At 39.4% G+C, this 20,519-nt stretch overlaps 1 protein-coding gene across 3 annotated transcripts in view; it reads left to right on the top strand.

The window, feature by feature from the left end:
• The window catches only part of smurf1 (SMAD specific E3 ubiquitin protein ligase 1), a 45,186-nt gene extending 25,237 nt beyond the window's left edge, over positions 1–19,949 (top strand). The window contains exons 2-18 of one of the 3 annotated variants that reach the window (XM_034298546.2): positions 4,861–4,899; positions 5,793–5,901; positions 6,012–6,145; positions 6,261–6,326; positions 6,429–6,504; positions 6,683–6,921; positions 8,975–9,059; positions 9,955–10,101; positions 10,344–10,545; positions 12,405–12,508; positions 12,673–12,787; positions 12,958–13,136; positions 14,759–14,896; positions 15,578–15,698; positions 15,851–16,052; positions 17,404–17,479; positions 17,561–19,949. In XM_034298546.2, the coding sequence (XP_034154437.1) occupies positions 4,861–4,899; positions 5,793–5,901; positions 6,012–6,145; positions 6,261–6,326; positions 6,429–6,504; positions 6,683–6,921; positions 8,975–9,059; positions 9,955–10,101; positions 10,344–10,545; positions 12,405–12,508; positions 12,673–12,787; positions 12,958–13,136; positions 14,759–14,896; positions 15,578–15,698; positions 15,851–16,052; positions 17,404–17,479; positions 17,561–17,660 (2,132 nt within the window). In that variant the 3' untranslated portion in view covers positions 17,661–19,949. Of the gene's footprint in view, positions 1–4,860; positions 4,900–5,792; positions 5,902–6,011; positions 6,146–6,260; positions 6,327–6,428; positions 6,505–6,682; positions 6,922–8,974; positions 9,060–9,954; positions 10,102–10,343; positions 10,546–12,404; positions 12,509–12,672; positions 12,788–12,957; positions 13,137–14,758; positions 14,897–15,577; positions 15,699–15,850; positions 16,053–17,394; positions 17,480–17,560 lie in introns of all 3 variants that reach the window. The other 2 variants (XM_034298545.2, XM_053228393.1) reach the window with 2 other exon arrangements.
• The last annotated feature ends 570 nt before the right edge of the window (positions 19,950–20,519 follow it).

The raw sequence follows: 20,519 nt of genomic DNA, 5'->3' as shown, positions 1-20,519 counted from the left end.
GTTCTGCAAAGAGAACAGGAAGTACAGTGTAAAAAAAAATAACTATTTTTAGACTGTGCATCACCAGGAATGTCCTGTTTTTTTTTTTTTTTGCTGTTCCTAACGACCATTTTGGATTTGATATGCCAAATCATTGCTTATAAAAGCAGCATTACTGTGCTTTCATTTTGTCCTCGCTCTCCAACACAAAGAGATGGCTGGTTAACTGGATTCAGGGATCTGCTGCGCATTACAGCAGGTGAATTTGATTTCCTCTCGCGCTCTAACTGGCTGTTTCTCACTGCTGTGTGCGACTGTGTGATACGAGTTGTAGAGAGGTTCACACTAGGGCTGGGCAATATTATGACATAATTTCAATATCGTGATAATGTGGCACAGTACACTTTTCTGAGATATCGCTGGTATCGTGATACGTTTTACTAACATTTTTTAAAATTACTGTAATTTTTTTTTTCATTTTATTAGAATTTTTTACACTTTTCATTTTAAAGTAGTGTATATTTTTTAGACATTGTAGCCATACTTTTTTTTTTTTTCATAGTTTTTTCTTTTAAAATGAAACGCTTGTTTTGCTGGTGGTTGATTTAGCAAAAATAGTTTTTTTGTTGGCTAGCTATTTATCATGATACATGTCGTTTATTGTAGAATTTTCTTCAAGTGCCATGATATTTTTGTCGTTTTGTCATATTTGTTATAGGGATAAATTCACATATTTACAATATATTTTTTATAATCCATTTATTTCTGTAAAGCTGCTTTGCGACAATATCCATTGATAAAGCGCTATACAAAAAAATTGAATTGAATCGAATTGAATATCGCCCACCTGTAGTTCATACTATGCGACTCATGACAAAATCAAACATGCTTGAAAATATTGGCACCTGTGCAACGATTAGGTCTCTAACAATTTTGTAGGTAGGTTTGACCTTTGAATGATTTTTTTGGAAAAAATTTTTTAACTCCCCTATTCTTGCCCATGTTCAAAAATCTTTGCCCCCCAGGATCTACGGTGGCCCATAGAGTGTCTTTGTCTTTAAAATGGCTGACAGGAGGCCCATCCAAACACAAACAAGCATTCTGGACTGAAAATCAGACCCGTATTCCAGACGGGTTTTCTCAGCAACTGAGTACACTTGTGCTGAGATCATGGCTTAAACCAATATTTTTTAATCATGCCCTAAATATCTTCCAGGTTATTTGTACAAGTAAGAAATAATAATAAAAAAAAATGGCTATGCACCTTTAAATGATGTATAAACAAACATAAACATAATTCTAGATGTCTAGTCTGATTTTCTGTGTGTGTGTGTGTGTGTGTGTGTGTGTGTGTGTGTGTGTGTGTGTGTGTGTGTGTGTGTGCGTGTGTGTGCGTGTGTGTGTGTGTTTCTTCTCAGTCTAGTGTTTGTCCTGTCTGATTGGTTCCTACGCATTGTTTTACATACCTCCATCATAAAATGTCACTTATTCACTAGATGTGTTATGATTATACTTCGTTTATACAATAACCATATAACGCTATAAACACTAAACTGACTAGAGCCGCAACAAGCCGTTATTTTAATAAGCAAATAATCTGTAATATTTTTATCAATGTATAATTCTCTCCCGGTCCAGTGATGATGAGAAATTAAAAATTGCGAATTTGAAAAATGGAAGTTAATAAATTAACAGTTGACACTGCAACTGAATCTCTTTGGTCCAAAGTTTAATCGGTAGCCAGTTTGTAGAAAAAAATGAAACATGAATTTTGCAACTTTTTTATTTTTGAAGCAGGTTTCATGATCATCATTTGTCAGCAACACCGGCTTTCAACCACGAAGCAGACTGCGTCACACTTTGCGTCATCTCTGTGTCATTTAGGTTAAAGTAGGTTAGGTTCAACTTTATTGTCACTGTCAGAGTACGAGTACAGAGACAATGAAACGCAGTGAAATAAACAAGGTTATGGTGCAATACGTTAAGATAACAGTGTACAGGTAAAGGTAAACAGTCTGAGGAATACCAGTAATGCAAATGGCAATTCAGTTAAATGAGATAAATGAGATAAATAAGAATTATTGTGCAGTAAGTTGAGATAAACAGGATACAGTGTAGAGGTAAACAGCATGATGCATGCAATATGATACAGTAGATGTACAAATAACAGTCTGATAGAAATAATTGTAGTAAGGATTCACTTGAACAGCAACACGTATGAATACATGAAAAAAGAAACGATCAACTGGCTTGACTGAATATAGCGATATGAGGAAGTAGAAATGAAAAGGGATGTCGTATGGTGTTGTCTGAGTCAGCTGAGGAGGCTCTGTGGGAAAACGGAGTTTGGACACGTGTTCAGATCTGCAGCGAAGTAAGATCTGTTGAAAATGTTGTGTGGTTGTTAAGGCAGCGGTTAATTAGTGAATGTTCTGGTGGTTAAGAGGAAGCGTCCTCCTAACGAGAAGATGCTGTGGATGTGCGTTTGTTCTCCTCCTCCGCTCTGAGCGGAAGTGGCCTTCACCGTTCACTGAAGCATTTCCTCAGCGTCAGCGCTGTCCTGGCACAATGACGAATCGTTGCGATTTCTCACTGTCCTGTGACGCTCAGTCATACACACGTGCTTTTCCTCAGTCTGTGGCTTCTGGAAAGTTTTAAACATTGACCTTTTCCTTTCGCACATTTTCAGAACTGCAGTTGTTGATTTCTTGGCTTTAAGGAGCAGCCCAGAGTTCCTGCATTTCATGAGTGTGGAACTGTTAAAGACAACTTGTGTGTTGATTTGCTAACACGTTCAGACACAGAGCTGTTAATTAAAACTCTATATCCTGTTAATATCCTGTTAATCCACAGTGTACTTTCATTACAATAAAGATTAGTGTTCACTGAATTAAATTAAAAAAATATGTAGTTAAATCGTATACTCTAGTCCGGGATTTTTTTTTTTTAAACCCTTTTCTGTAGATCACTTTGGTACAGATTTATTTTTAAAAATATACTCCAACTATTATCTAAGTATTAGGCTTAATTTTTATATATGTACAATATTTTGGCTTTTTTTAAAATGATCATGATAGAGCTTTTTATTTCTGAACTTTGAACTCGCAACACATTTTTATCAAAATTGTTGTTAGTGTTATTTATTGACTAACTTGTTTGCGTTTTGAGGTTTGGATTAAAAGCATTAAATTCAAGTAACTGGTCAAAACTGTAGCTAAATAACTCTTAATAACTCAATAAATAAATGCATTTATCAAGTTGTAAGATAATGAACAAATCGTAACAGAAGTCAAAAATTGTGGACGTAAGGCTGTATTTATTTTTATTGTGTATTTAACATATTAATCGATTAACACCAATTCTGAAATTTCAACAGGATGTTTATAGGTAAAAGAAGAGCTAAAAGGAACTATTAAAGTGTACGCACTATTAACTAATAACATTTATTATATACTTATTGAAATAGGTTTTTTGTTATGAATGCATTCCTTTGTTTGATCAGAGTTTATTGGATAGCAGCCGCTGTGATGATAAACAGGATTAGCCAATCAGGATGATGCGATTTTCCTGTTTCTGTGTGAAAGCTACTCGGCAGGTAGCTACACTGTAAGCACGGAGATATGGAGGTGAGAGCTGGCCAAGTAGCCTGCTGGAGTTTACTGCGAAACAAACGTAGATCAGGATTTATTATAATGTAAGGTGTAATTTATCCCCATTATAAACATGATATTTTAATCATTTTCAGTGGATCTGTCATAAAGCTATTTCACTGCAGTGTTATTAATATGGAATGCTTGTTTGTTTGATGGTAGATTGTGCCTTAAATGGTTAAATAACAAATCGCCGCTATCACCTCTCTTACCGGCTTCTGACGTCCATCTGAAATGCACGAGCGTGTCACACTTACTAATGTAATTGTTTAGATCAGGATCAGTGGTTTTCTGTTGTATATTTCCTCATCCCACTGTAATGAATTAAAAAACACGACGTGCTTCTGAATCGATTTTGGACTTGAGTGTGACTTACATCAAGCACAGCACACAGGTGTTAACCTGCATTTCAGCACTGTGAGATGGGAGCTTGAACACATCGCTGCGCTACAGATCTGCCGTGAATTCTGGATAGTGTGGAAGTTTTGTGCACTTGTGTACTACACGCCGTTTCAGTATGAGTTTTTTTTTCCCCAAGTTGGATGAGGCTGAGGGCCGGACACACGTGCAGTAACCCTTCGGCTTCTTACGTGTTACAAATGCGAATACTTATAATATCTGTTCTGATTTCAATGACGTAAATAAACAGTGTTCTTTGTCAGACCGACGTTGGAACGGACTTCACAGCGAAACACTTGCTCAGGTTCAGACGTAGTGTTTTTTAGTGGCATGTTTTTAGCACCTCTGTCAAAAACATGGCACCAACCTCTCTAAGATGAATCAATATTCCACTTCCCAGTTCTGATAGTTTATCATCAGACGGTGAGGTTTTATTTTTTTTTTTAGTGTGAGATTTTGATAAGCAGAAGAATTGCTGTTCTGACCACACCTGCTCTCACGTGAGCGCCACACAATCGAACCACAGCCCGCTTTTTAAACACACCCTACTGCTCTGCACAGGCGTTACTGTAATCACCGTGAGCCAAAATCAGCTTAAAAACATTGCTGCTTTGATATTTTCAAATTAAGTGTTGCCAAGAAAAGAAAACCAGCTGAGGCTTTTCAGCTCTATTTTATGACAATGTCTTGTTTAAGCCATCACTTTTCTTTCTTTTCTTTTTTTTTTATGTTGAGTTGTGTAATATTGGAAATGAAGTTTGCACAGATGCACTGACTGGAGTGTTTTTTATTACTGAAAAAAATGATGAATGTCCTTCTGTTTTGTTTTCAGTATTATGTGCCAAGAATCTAGCCAAGAAAGACTTCTTCCGTAAGTACACGTCATCATTGTTTTCCCTTTTTTTATTGTATCTGTCTCTTTTTATATTACATAATGTAATATTTGGTATATATTTATGTTCCGAAGTGGCTGAAGATTACTTCAGATTAGCTCAAAGAGCCGTTTTTATTGTGTATTATCTCGAACTTTACATGACTGAGTTTTCAGAGCTCCCTGCTTCTGTATGCTTTGTTCCGTCGACTCGGGAATTCACCTCATCTTGCAAAAATTTCTAATCGGATTCCACCCACAGCTGTTTGGACACGCAGCGCTTGGGCTGAAACTCACTGTACTGGAGTCTTTAATGACTTAATGGCGTAGCGGGACTCCTGAGAGACAGACATGCCCGTCTGTGTCAATAAGCTCAGCTATTCACGGCCCACATTTTATGCTAATGACTAATGCACAATTGCATCGTATTCAGCTCACATCTAGACGGCTCACTAAACCATGGCACGCTGCATTCTAGCGTGACGACGGCTAATCAGACAGGGCAGTGTGCGCAAGAGAGACATGGGGTGAACACTCAGCAGAGACGGATCTATGAGTAATAAGTAACGTACGTATATCAGAGCAGAGAGATTAGCTACGTGTTGTTTTCTTTTTTGCCAACTGATAACTTAGTCATATCAGTTGCAGTATTAATTACATTATAGCACAATATTTAACGAAAGGCTCTTTAACGCCTGGCTTCATTCATTATGGTTTCAGGACACGAGAATTTCCTTATCTTTACCAATCAAGCCATAAATCCAAGCCATAAAACAGTGTGCAGTGCAGATTTCGTGCAGTGACTTTGTGCATGAGGATCTTCTCACACTGCTGCAACAGCAGATCTTTCATTTTCCGTCTGCGACGTTGACAGATTGGTGTTTCTCTCACAGGATTGCCTGACCCTTTTGCCAAAGTTGTCGTCGATGGCTCAGGCCAGTGTCACTCTACAGACACAGTTAAGAGCACATTGGACCCTAAATGGAACCAGCATTATGATCTGTAAGCAGAATATTTATGTGATCTTTTGGTCTGCGTGTTTATCCGACTGTGGAAATGCTAGACTATGAGTGCAGGATTCGTATGAGAGATTTCTTCAAATGTGCTTTTAGATACATTGGGAAAACAGACTCGATCACTATTAGTGTATGGAACCATAAAAAGATCCACAAGAAGCAGGGCGCTGGTTTCCTGGGCTGCGTGAGGCTCCTGTCCAACGCCATCAGCAGACTCAAAGATACAGGCTGTGAGTGACCTTCAGATTTCATGATTTGGTAGTGGAAAAAACAATAATAAAAAATGTTTTTTTTTTTGTTTTTTTTTTTTTGCATTTTGAATTGGGATTGTGTTTGTCTCGGCAGACCAGCGTTTGGATTTATGCAAGCTGAACGCCTCAGACAGCGACGCTGTCCGGGGTCAAATAGTTGGTACGTAAAACTTTGAACTCGTTTAACGAGGACAGTCTTGCTTTCTGGAACGCTCACGTTTCCTCCTTCCATTTGTAAATTCTTTCCATTTTGCATTTTCAGTAAGCCTCCAGACCCGTGACAGGATTGGCAGTGGCGGGCCTGTGGTAGACTGTCGAGGACTGTTAGAAAATGAAGGGTGAGTGGGAGCAATGTGGCAGAGGAGCGCTTTCTCCTTCTGTTTGTTTAACACTGCCCCCTGCTGTCAGTGTCACATACAAACGTACTGCTGCTGGTGTGGAGGAGTGCAGTAGTAGGAGCTACGTATAGCTGTGGATGACTTGACGTATGTGTGTGTGTGTTTGTGTGCTGCCCAGGCCCGTCTTTGAGGACTCCGGACCAGGACGGCCTCTCAGCTGTTTCATGGAGGAGCCTCTGCCCTACTCGGACCCCACAGGGGCTGCTGGTGGGGGCAACTGTCGCGCGCTGGAGTCACCTAATCAAGAGCAGAGGCTTCAAACCCAGAGAATCCGAAACCAGGAGTCGAGAAGTCACGCGCACACCCCACAGAACCGGCCACATGGGCACCAGTCACCAGACCTCCCAGAAGGCTATGGTAAATAAGCCCTGAGTGTGCTGTTGTGTGTTTGCTTTCCTCTAAACAGTAATTGTTCTTTTGTCCTCTGGATGAGCCGCACATGCAGCCGAGAGCTCAGTGAGAGGTGGTTGTAGTGCAGTGAGGGGTAGGGTAGGGTAGGGGGAATATCTCAGCTTGTTTGGCTTTCTTGAGACACCTTTTAGGTTCTTTATAGGGCAGGTAACAGATCAATTCTCTGTCTTTAGTAAAACCTCAGCTTTAGTACCCCATATCTGAGAAGCATGTGAGGTATACCACAAAGAGACGGACAGTTTAAGATCAGGGCACTGACTCTGGGTTTGATTGTTTCTACGCAGCTACCCTGCTCTGGTACAGGTAAAGGTGAAGCTAACCAAACCCACCCAGTGTATATAAATTCCAACCAGTTCTCTAAAAAACACCATTTCTCCATGCTCACATGGAAGAAATCTCTGCAAATTTTTTAGGAATAGTCAGAAGACTTTAGAGATTTCAGATGCGTATTTGTACCAGATGTCCTGCAGGCAGCATTCTGTTTCTGCTCCTTGAATCGCTTGAAATCAGTTGTTTTGTGTTGTAGAGGTGTGCGCGCTACACGATCGCTCACAGATCAGACATACACACACACTACATCGACTTTCACCTGGAGAGATCCCTGCCGAAGCACGCCTGATCCCCAAATCCTGCTTTTTCACGAAAAATAAACAGCAGTCTATCATGTGACTGTCACCATTTTGTATGGAAATGAGAAAAAACAGATATAAGAGAAAATAAACTGGACACCGGCATTTATACTGTGCAATGATAGGAATCATGCTGTGTTTATTTTTGCGCTTCCCGACAACCATTAGGGTTCGACATGCCAAATAGTTTCTTATAGAAGTGACATTACTGTGCTTACATTTTGTTTCCCACACAAATAGATGGATGATGAACTGGGTTCAGGGATCTGCTGCGCATGAGTGCAGATCAAGTCAATTTCCTCTCAGGCTCTCACTGGCTGTTTTTCAACACTGTACTTCCAGAGTCGCAAAACTACACGATTGTAGTTCAAGCTACACGATTCATCGCAGAGAAAATGAAAAAAAAAAAAGGTTAAAAAGATCAGAGCCTTGGCTAACGCTTGCTGTCTGAGAAAATGGAAGGTGAACATTACTTGGCCGGTCGCCACGGGAGCGTGCAGCGTGTAGTCGTTGATAATCGGTGCTAAAATTGTGTAGTGAACCACAGACTCTGCTCACGCTGCACACTCTGGATGTGGAAAAATCCAAAAAGCTTATATTATTATGGATACATCGGTTATATTCCCTGTCCGGTAGCAGTTTTTTAATAGCACATAGTGATTAAACAGAATATTTCTCTTTAATTGGTGAGAGATTGAAATGTTTGATCTTGATTTTGTCTTTTACAGGATTTTTACAGGAGTATGTGTTGCAGTAGATCATATATATTTTTTTTTTTTTGCTTATACACTACTGCGCAAAAGTCTTAGCAGGCTATTTTTTAGTACAAAAACTTACCAGCTAATAGAATACCTTATAAAAGTGCACAAATTGTGCACAATCTGAGACTACTATTTTTTTTTTAATAGGCTTAGGGTTGCAACACCAAATACTAACTTTATTTAGTTTATTACTTTTCAATACCCTTTATATATATATTTTTTTTAAATATATTTTATACTTATACTTAGCTTTACAGTATTTCTTTGCATATGCCTAAGCCTTCTGCACAGCACTGTGTTTCTATATTAAAATAAAAGAAGTTTTATTTTTGAGTTGTCCTAGCATGTGTGACAGTACAGTCTTTGGTTGATATTATGCTAATAAATTCTTTATACGTGTTTTCGTTCTTTATAAGCATGATTATGATTGACTGTTCATCAGACGTGACACAGTTGTTTGAGCCAGTGTGAGATTCACTTACTCACTTTGACGTGCAAAACTCGGTCTCTGTAACCTTGACACAGCGAAAGAGCTGCGTCAGCTTTGACCTAATGCCTTTCGGTGCCTGGGTTTTTTATCTGCTTTTCTCTCTCTTCCTCCCACTTCAGAGCAGAGGACCACCGTGCAGGGACAGGTCTATTTTCTACACACACAGACTGGCGTGAGCACTTGGCACGATCCCAGAATACCACGGTAGGTCCAAACGCCTCTCTGTCCAAACTAATGACAATGATTCTTACCTAAATCCAAATTAATCAGCATTGACCAACTAACTTAATAATTATGGGTGTTTAAATAACCACTATCTCTACTGGGGATTTTGCTCTAGTTGCACATTAAATCAGTGATAGAATATAAAAAAAGAAAAGCTGTATCTGGCAGTATTTTGATGCAGAGAGTTAGTGTACTGGTTAGAGGTGTGTACTGGGACTAATGTGTCTCGAGAGCAGGCGGTTTTTACTAACGTGGCCGGGCAGTCAGGTATGAAGCTCACGGGATGGGGAAGGAAAAAAAAAGAAAAAAAAAAGGAGATAATACATTTCCAGGAAGGTTTATTACAACTATATTAAAAGTCTAAAACTCTAATAGACACAAATCAGGTACACTGAGTTTGCACTTTACCTGATAAGCGACGTCTCAATCTCTCGCTTGGAACGCTCGTGTATTTTTCGATCACTGGATTATTAACTCGGGTTTAATGTATAAATAAATAAATATAAACATGTATAACTGTTGTGATCACTTAAAGTTTGTTAATCGAATCAGAGTTTCACTCAAAACATTCGCAAAGAGTGCACGCTCCTAAAGTAGTTCTGCTGGCTGAAATATTGAGTAAAACATTTGCTGTGTTTAATATGTTTCTGGTCATTATTTCTCAATATTATGTGTCAAATCTCAAACACGTGCTCCACCGCCGCAGACACGAGGGAACTTTAACTGCAGTGGAAAATGGTGCAGTGGAAATGATACTTAACCAAAACACGTTTATGTTTGTTGGAGAGTATTTGGCTTAATGGTCAGAAAGAGACAAAGCGTGTGCGTGTGTTGCTGTGGAACAGCGTGGTGATCAGTCCCATTGCTCCTGCAGGGATCTGAACGGCGTGAGCTGTGAGGAGCTGGGCCCTCTGCCGCCCGGCTGGGAGATCAGGAGCACGGTGTCAGGAAGGATTTATTTTGTTGACCACAATAACAGAACCACACAATTCACAGACCCCAGATTACACCACATCATGAGGTAAACACACCCCACAGTATCTGATCTCGAGTGCCGATCTTTGTGCTTCTGCGCATAACTTCCTGTTACTGACCCGTTTAAATAACCCTGCTGTTAAACTGTTAATCATTAATTACAGAGTCCACAATGATCATAATCGCTTTGGCTCATGTTCTAGAAGATCAATTTGATTAATAGTTGCACAAGTGTAAATATCACGCAGGAGGTAATTATGATCGTGTGTGTGTGTGTGTGTGTGTTAGCCAACAGTCTCAGGTGAAGGAGTCAAGCCAGGCTCTGCCAGTGCAGATGGATGTTCCTGTGGAGGAAGGTGAAGGAGAGCTGCCTGTGCGTTATGAGCGAGATCTCGTCCAGAAGCTCAAAGTGCTGCGCCACGAGCTCTCGCTGCAGCAGCCTCAGGCTGGACACTGCCGCATAGAGGTGTCCCGTGAAGAAATCTTTGAGGTAGAAGAATTGGTTTTTGCTCATCTAACGATTTTGCTATGCTAAAAACAAAATAAACAAAATAAAAACACTGATAACAGCCCAGTTTCCTAAAAACAGTGTGGTGCAACGTTATGCTTTCCACAAACTTGGTTAGTTGATCTATAAGTAGACAAAATTGCCCCTGTGATGCTCACGACTTGTATCACCAAAGTCAAGTTGAACTTATTATATGAATCCTGTTTCAGTCCATTTTTTTCAAACCCTGAAGAAATCTAATAAGGTCTAATAAGATGGTAGAGATCGTCACTGTCCAATCTCTAGCGTCAGACTACACTGCGCATGTGTATCATTTTCTTAGAGGCTTACACTTCGCCAGCTTTGCTAGCTGAAATCAAGGCTGAAGTCGAAATGAGTGAAGCTCAGAAGGTGTTTATGGCTCGGCAAAGCTCCCATAATCCTCCACGTTGTCACTATTTCTACCACCGAGAGAGACGTTCCATAGATAAGTACCCAAGCTGAAGTAATCTTCTTTCTTGGGTACCATGTGATCCAGGACATACAGGTGGAGCTAAACATAGTGCAGCCCATCAGTTCACCAAACGCAGTCGTCACAGACGTCTTGGTTCGTGTCTCTATCAGCACAAAAAGCTTCAGTAGTAGGCTAATGTAGTGTTTCTCACTCTTTCCAGAAGTCCTTTTTAAAACCCCAGCATTCTATATCATTTAAGCAGTTTTTAAAAAACAGTTGAATGTTTCATATACATTTATATACTCTTAGCCATGCACAGTAACATTTTCCTATCATTTTCATAGCTTGATCGTCCATGATCCAAGTAAAATCTGCTATCTTCTAGTTAATCAAATCTCAAATGTCTTTATTTGCGCCCTACGTAGGGTACAACATGACGGCTCTCCACATGCTGCTTAGTGATACAAAGACATTTTAGATTCATCTCCATGTGGAAAATGCATTTTTTTTTTTATTTTATTTTTTGCTTTTTATTGATTTACGTTAATTAATTTTTAACATTATCTAGTAAGGTTTATACTCCTTTAATGTTTAAGTGAAAGTTTGCTCCTCTTTATTTTCACTAAACATGAAATTGTTGTCACATTTGCACGCTGTGTCTCACGCTTACTTTCACTCTGTGAGAGAAATGCAGCAGTGGCATGTGGAGCACTGTTTTTACGACGTGCCGATCGTCACCGATAACCTCCAGAGAAATTCCTCCGACCTTCAATAGTCAATGAAAAACACTGCTTTTAGCCCTAAAGCTTCAGAGATAGCAGTCATTGCATCAGTACATCTGCAGGGTGTCCCAAAAGTCTCCATGCATAGGGGACTGTGTATTCCAGCACCACGTCGCTTGTGTCTTCGTCAGGATGGTCGTGGACGTCCACTTCTCGATTGGTCCACAACACTTCCAGTCTTTTTGAATTTGTTAATGATGTGCTTGCCTTGTTTCCTGTTAAAGTCCATAGATTCCTGTTAGATTCCTGATCCAGCCATGAGAGTAATTTCAGTATGTTCTTCTTTTGTCAAAGGCATTCTTAAAGGATTAAGAAACTAAAAGTATGAGAAATTTTGGAAGACATTTTGCTGAAATGTGTTAAATTCCCCAATGTATGGAGACTTTTGGGACACCCTGTATAAAAGAAATATGAACACTCCTAAAAAAGGTAATGATTAATGTCCATTACTGTATATAAACCGTACACATGGACAATAATAGAAACTTCTGCACCCCTATATAAACGTATTTTTAAAAGCTAAACCTGAAGCACATCACTGAATTACATCAAGCTGCTTAAATCTGAAGTTGTTCTGGTTGCCATTGAGTGGCGCTGCTGTAAATGCAATGCCGTGTATCCTACAGGAGTCTTACCGTCAGATCATGAAGATGAGGCCGAAGGACCTGAAGAAGAGGCTAATGGTTAAATTTCGTGGAGAAGAGGGCTTAGATTACGGTGGAGTGGCAAGGTGAGACCTGCTCTCTGTTTCTTTCTTTTCTTTTTCCTGAAAGATTTCTCCACAGACCTGTCATGGCTGAATAAGTTACTGTACATGCACTGTACTGGTGATTGCTCCATACTACAAAATCTTTGGTTCATCAGTGGTGCTTGAATTCCTGTCTCTTCCTCCAGGGAGTGGTTGTACCTCCTGTGTCACGAGATGCTTAATCCATACTATGGCCTGTTCCAGTACTCCACAGATAACATCTACACACTGCAGATCAACCCCGATTCGTCCATCAACCCTGTGAGTTGTGTAACCTCTTGTGGCATTGTTATTATCCTGAACGTTACAGGCTCTTCACAAATCATTCTGTTTAGAGAAGGTTTGACAAATAAAAAGTCAGCTCTCTGGTATTCTCAGCATATGGTGATCATGTGTTTGAGTCTGGCACTAAGACTTCGGCTGTGTTTCAGGACCACTTATCATACTTCCACTTTGTGGGGAGGATCATGGGCCTTGCTGTGTTTCATGGGCACTACATAAACGGAGGCTTCACGCTGCCCTTCTACAAGCAGCTCCTGGGGAAACCCATCCAGCTTTCTGACCTGGAGACTGTGGACCCCGAGCTCCACAAGAGCCTTGTCTGGATTCTGTGAGTGACACGTTATTCATCAACCAGTTCAAAAAGTTCATTATCCAAAAGTTCATTATTTATAAAATGATCACATGGCGGCTGTCTCCGACCAGTGTTGCAGTACAGGTCATGAATTAAAGAATAACTACACCCTTGATTTTTGTTAGTCCCCGCCCTCTCTGCAGATTTGAAAAATGCACTTTAAGGGCGAGTCACAAGTGTGTGTGCGTGCGAAGGCTGGGTGCTGTGAGTGATGAGAGTAACAGGGTGTGTGAAAGGGAGGGGGGTCGTCAACGTTATCAATCACACTTGAGACTAATACTGATGACACACAATCATAGAGTAGTTCTTATGATGGATAGTCACACCAGAATCACACTTGTGCAATAATAGTAATAATAATAATAATAATAATAATAACAATAATAATAATAACAATAATATCAGTTTGAGAATCTAGCTGAAGGAGTGCATGCAGCTCATGGACATTTATTTAGAGATTAAAGATGTTACAAATGGTAATAACCTTTTATGTGTTGTCTTTAGTTTATATATTAATAAAATAATAAAAAATATCCGCCCACTAATAGCTGATTATAGTATTTATTACATTGTCTATAAAAGTTACAGTGATCAGTGGCCAAATATTAAATAGACAGCAGAGGGAATTAATTTCAGGGCGGGATGAGGAAATATACTAAATAAAAACACACCGTGATCTGTATTATTAAACTGAAGCAAGATGCTCTCGTGCATTTTGGGTGGATGTCAGACAACGGCAGGAGCGGTGATATGGCATTTAATGATTTAAGTTACGATTCACCGCCAAAATGATTAAAATGGGGCGCTTGTTAGAGGGCAGAAGTAACGTTTTATCTTATTAAACCGGATCTGGAAATGTTTTTCTCGTCCTGCAGTAAACCTCCTGTGCTTCACAGACCATCAACTCAATATCGCTATGCTCAGAATCTAGTTTACAAACAGAAACGGGAAAAATGCACGATTCTGATTGGTTAATCTTGTTTCTCACTATAGTAAAGTATGATTAAAGAAACTAAGGGATGTGTTCAGTGTCTGTCTGGTCCGGTTAAATATGGAATCATAATCATGACTCAGCTGACATTTAGAGCGCAGTTGCTGCAGAAAGCACATTATTGGACATCGAGTAAAATTTTTTGCGCAGTAATTGTGCTGTCCACAGACTTTTGGTCATATAGTGTATATCGCGATTAACATTACCTTAATGACCCTTGCGTGCACTTGTGGCTGTTGTACAAACTTCACGCTGCTGTCAGCAAGATACCAAGTTATAAAAATAGAATAGCAGACACCATTCACTTCCTATCTGTTCATAAAATCTCTGTTGTGCATATCACGTTTATTATAACAAATCGATCTTTAATGATTACCTTTTAAAAGCAGCACCAATCTAATCTTTCAGCGTAGCTGATGCGATTTATTCTTACAAAGCAATTCATTTCAGGTTTTAATAAAAAATAAAGTTTTTTTGGAGGGAGGGGTGTAATTGCTCTTTGAAAGTCAAGTCATTCAGTTCTGAAATTTACGTGTCACTGTCCTCTTGAGAACAATCGGCGTTTTTGAGGAAATTCCTCATCGTCTATTTTTCATTTCTTTTGCAGAGAAAATGACATTACATCTGTTCTGGATCATACGTTCTGCGTAGAACACAACGCTTTCGGCAAATTCCTCCAGCATGAGCTTAAGCCCAACGGCAGAAACATCCCAGTGACGGAGGAGAATAAAAGGGAATATGTGAGGTATGACAGAAATGCAGACCTAACCAGCACTAATACTCTAGGCCCCAGGCTCTGGTTATGTGCGTTCAAGCCATATTTTACCAGGAGACATGTCTTGACATTTGTTTGGCTTATAACAAATCACATACACTTTGTTTGACGTTCAAACACTTTCCGAATCTCGCCCATTTCCAGACATTCCTCCTGTTCTTCATGGACTTCAGTCCTTCCTGTTATTGTTACTGTTTCTGGTTCAGCTAATGTTTAAAAAAAAAAAAATAAAAAATACCGCTAAAGATATAAGCACATTTTTCCCAGTAATGTGTTGGCTTCTGTTTACACACGAGCCCTCCTGGTATTTTCCCAGGAATTGTACTAGGTCATGTCCTGCTTAATTGTCCTTTAAATCTTTCCCAGTAAAAGTGCATGTATGAAAGGAACTTCTGTCAGGAGCCAGCAGAGGGCAGCAGTGTAGGAGAGTTTGGCAGCTAGTTCAAACAGTCCTCCACCTTCCCCCCCCTACTGTCAGCATGATGGAGTAACGCTGGACTTATAAGCTGCTGGTCTTTATTGAGTCTTTATTCAGGAATGAGATGTGAATGATTCATAAGTTGTTCCGTGATGGCTCTGGTTTACGACTGACAGTTTCTGTTTCCATGCCGCAAACACACAGATTTGAGCTGATGATTTTTTTTTGTTTAGGCTCTACGTGAACTGGAGGTTCATGCGAGGCATTGAGGCCCAGTTCCTCGCTCTGCAGAAGGGCTTCAACGAGCTCATCCCGCAGCACCTGCTCAAGCCTTTTGACCACAAGGAACTCGAGGTACTCAAAATCAGAGAAATAATTCATATGTGTAGATCATTGATGGTAACTCCTTTTCAATAAAGTAAGTGTAGAGTGAAATCAGTGATCTGTAGAGAGCCTGTTGCAGTTCAGCATGTTTAACCACACCGCTTAATGCCGTGTGTGTGCAGCTAATCATCGGAGGACTTGGGAAGATTGATTTGAACGACTGGAAGGCCAACACGCGGCTAAAGCACTGTGTGGCTGACAGTAACATAGTGAAGTGGTTTTGGCAGGCGGTGGAGTCATTCGATGAGGAGAGGAGGGGCAGACTGCTCCAGTTCGTCACCGGCTCCACACGCGTCCCTCTTCAGGGCTTTAAAGCACTGCAAGGTGGCTAACATACGAGCCATGCTCACATCTCACATCTGATGTCCTTACATTACAATATATACATGTGTACTACTCACTTATATTTTATTTATGTTCAAATCACTGCCATTTTATTTACAATCAGAACACTATATATATATATATATATATATATATATATATATATATATATATATATATATATATATATATATAATGTATGTATGTATAAAATATATGACAGAGAGACAGAGATAGATAGATAGATATTTGTGTGTGTGTGTATTTTGTCAGTTGATTTGAACACATCTTTAAATAAAACATCTGTGACTTTATCATAAATTAACTAATATTTAATAATATTTAATTCAAGAAACCTATTATTCCTTTCTAATTAGGTTAATATTGGTCTCACGGGTGCAGTGTGTTGTGAAAATGATGTAATCGGTGGCGTTTCAGTGTAAAGTGGTGTTGAATTGTAATCTTGGGTAAACGTTGCCTGAGCTTTTCCGTTCCCAGCGACATGGCCAGTGTTGCTTATGCCTGCCTTAGATAACCTTTAGCTAAATTACGTATGACCTCTGTGAGTCTGAGCAACCTGGAAATCAAAAGCAAGCCTGGCGAGTGTACAGCGAATCCTGTGAACAGGTTATGTGGAGGGCAGGTTTCAGTAAGAAATGACCATTACAGGGTTAGTAGAGTTGTAGAGAGTTTGGATTCTGTACTCTTCTGTCATTATGTGTAGTTCAGTGTAGCAGGCTGGGAGACACGACAGAGTGCTGTGAATATTTTTAAATTTAATTTACGTGGACTGGTCCGACCAGCAAATAGCGTTTGAGTAGTGTTTCATATTTCAGTTTCACTCTTTGTTTAAATCTAAGCTTGATCTGTAATACAATACAATGAATTGGTATCAAACAACTTCATTCACACGATAATATTCCTACAAGCTGCTCAGGATTTTAAAAAATTCCCAAAATAGATTAATGCATTAACAAACACAAGTGGTCTCTAAAAATCTGCTATTTATAAAGCTATATTGGACTGTAATATTAAAAAAAAAAAAAAAAAACTTTCTAAACTAAAAGTACCATTAAGTATATTTTATTAGAGTTTCACATACATACATGTTAATACTCCTGGACCTTTTTTTTAATTATTATTATTCAAGATAAATGATCAGAACAGGACACCCTGAAGGGCAGAGCATGTTTTCATTGCACTTAAGATTTGATTTGCAGGAAGAAGAGGGCTCTAAAAATGACACGATTCTCCTTTAAAAATAAAAGTATTATGCTTGAGACATGCTGTGTTATCTGTAATCAGAAGGAGAACAGTGATAACTAGAATGTATGTTTGTAAGGTTCTACAGGTTCTGCAGGACCAAGGCTCTTTACTATCCATTTGATTGATGCCAATACGGATAATTTGCCCAAAGCCCACACGTGGTAAGGCTGCAGAATGAATTGCCTTATCTAAGCTGGAAGGATGATTAGTTTAGTGATGTGATTGATGTTTCTGTCTTCCAGCTTCAACCGCATCGACATCCCGCCTTATGAGTCATACGAGAAGCTCTATGAGAAGCTCCTGACTGCCGTGGAGGAGACATGTGGCTTTGCTGTGGAGTGAACTGTTTCGTCCAGCCAGCGTCCACTAACCCGTCTAACAGCCCCTTCAACCCCACTTCTTCTTCTCTCCCTCACTCTTCCTCAGGGTGGACAGAAACGTGCCTCCCTGCAGGCTCGGGCAAAAGGCCGTCTGCACCTCTCCCAGGAGCACAGAGAGGAGAGGCGCTACACCGGGCCACTAACTCGCGCACGCACACGCACACGCACACACACACACACACAGCCTGGGTTTTATACACACACACACACACACACACACACATACCATTTCCAGGCTGCTCAAGGATTATTTATTTCCGTTGTGAGTCAAATGGCTTTAATTTGCATTACGATGACGACCGGTACCAGAAAAGAGAGAAAAATCATCTCTTTTTTTTCTTTGTTTGTTTTGGGAAAAAAATCACTTGCTCACATCATTGAAATGGTGGATTATGGTTTTATGCCTGATTGAAATTCAGCTGAGTTTGCATCACGTAGTGGCAAAAGCACATAGAGGTTTTAGACTAAACTGATCATGATGCTTTCTGCTCTGAGGACACGTCTCAGTAACTTTAACTCCTATTTGTGTTGCAATATTCCTGTCCTTTCTGAGCCTGTGGACTTACACAGCGGTCGTATTTTAATCTCGGAGATCTTAACCGTAAACCGACTGACAGACAGACAGACATGAGGTTTCATTTTTTTATACTCGACTTGAAATCAGTGATATGTACAGACAGCACCCCCTTTTCCTTTTTTCATCTTATAGAATGACGGTGTACATTTCAGTGATAACCATCTCTTATACTGTATGTCAGCATTATTTTTTTAGCTGTTTTAAATTGATCGCTTGTAACGTGAAACTAAAAAAATTTTCCCTATGATCAAGACAAGAATGCTTACCGTGTCTTGGGACCTTTTGGGACCATTTTAAGAAATGGCTGCCGTGTGTGTGTGTGTGTGTGTGTGTGTGTGTGTGTGTGTGTGTGTTTTCACTAACAGAAGCACATCTTTTACGGCTCGTAGATCACATACAGTATAAGGCGTAACAAAGCCCATCATGGACATTTTGTCAAATGGAAGAATTTTCCATAAATTAAGCCAGTATTCTTAATGACTCGTTTTAAGTAAATTTTAAACTTTGCACATTGCACAAAGTTTCTTTTTCCTTTGGTTTTTTTTTTTTTTTTTATTGTTTTTTAGTTTTTTCTGATCATCAGATTTCCTTTTTTTTTTTTTTTTAGAGGTGAATGATGCCATGCACAAAATATCAGTTTACAAAAATGGTTTATATTTCAGATGTCTCCCACAGAGCTACCAGACCTGCGTTCCTTTTCCATCGCATGGCCAACTTATAAACAGTGTGGTATTTGGAATCAGAAATGTTTCAGTGAAGGTTGTGTAGTCCTAAAGTGTATTTGGACAACGATGATTGTTTTAGCATTAACTGTTTCTTACCGTTTCGGTGCTCCCTTTCACTGCAAGACTTATTTATATATGCGTCTCCAAACCAACGTCTCGTCCATGGCACTTTCACTAAAACATACCGTAACAATCCCTTCTTTTCGTTCTGAGGAGACAGACTTGTTCTCTGTAGAGCAAAGCCAATGATTTAGACAGCCATGCTCTAGTAAAGTCCTCACAAATCTGTGTCTCCAGTATGTTTCTATTCTCTTCTTAGCTTTGTGGTATTACTTTTAGGTTTTGCCTTGACGTTAGGTCAGGAGTGTCCAGTCTTATCCACACAAGGGCCAGTCTCACCACAGGTGTTAATTCGACTTAAACAACAGCCACACCTGATCCAAGCCATCAGTCTTTTAAAGACCAAGACCAACAAGCGGAAGATGATGTGTTTGAATAGAATAAAACCTGTTGGATAAGCTCGAACAACCCTGCATGGCGTTAAGGATTAACAGCATTGAGAGGTCTAAGATTTCATCATAGAGTGCTCGGTGTTCATGGCACCAGTTGATTCTTTGGAAAATTGACATAATGAGCCAATTTTTTTAGTTAGGTGTTCCGCAACCACTTGGTCTTTTTTTTTTTTTTTTTTTTTTTTTAATGAATTATTTATTACTATGTAATGTCCTTTTAAGTATTGCTGCTATTATCATTATTCCCTGTTTTTCCACAAAAAGCTGTACACTACTCTCTTTATTTTAATGTATGGATCAAAGTATTTAAACCTGCTGCTAATTCAGAGAAGCCTGTCCATTGGCCTGGATCGAGTTAGCGTTGATGTAGGCTGGACCCCGGCGGTCATTGTTCATATTTGTGATATATGCAATAAAATGACACCTTTATATTCTTGGTTTTGTCTTAACATGTCGTTTTTTCTTACGTGTACAAGATTGGGGACAGCATTTTTGTGTGAACTGATTGCTTTGTTTTTTCCAGATGACCTGAGTGCTGATCCGTCATTAAACTTGGATAAACACGAAAGAGATGGAAATTAATGTCGTGTAAGTCAGAATGACTCGTGAGTTTTGAAAGATGACTGTGGACGTTGCCTGCTAGTTATGTTTGTTTTTTAAAAACCACTTTTCCAAATTATGTGACCAATATTATTATTACTATGTACTATTATTAGGTCCTGAGTGTCATTTGTTTATTGGATGCAAGATTAATGTAACTTACAATGTACTAAACATTTCTGAAACTATTCCATGTAAATAAGATTATATTAAAGAAACGACATTGAAAATAATTCAGCTTTGTTAGTCTTTGTGGCCTTCAATGCTCATTTACACGTTTGTGATTAAGGTGGTAAGATATACTACACACACATTTCATTTCATTTTCTCTCCAAAGCATTAAATTGAATGGGTTCATTGTTCATTGGCCATTTTATCAGGTACACCTACGATCTCCACTGATGCAC

Source organism: Pangasianodon hypophthalmus, chromosome 23, assembly GCF_027358585.1.
Source record: "Pangasianodon hypophthalmus isolate fPanHyp1 chromosome 23, fPanHyp1.pri, whole genome shotgun sequence".
Taxonomy (NCBI): Eukaryota; Metazoa; Chordata; class Actinopteri; order Siluriformes; family Pangasiidae; genus Pangasianodon; species Pangasianodon hypophthalmus.
Note: the sequence above shows the minus strand (reverse complement) of the source record. Positions and strands in the feature narration are given on the sequence as shown.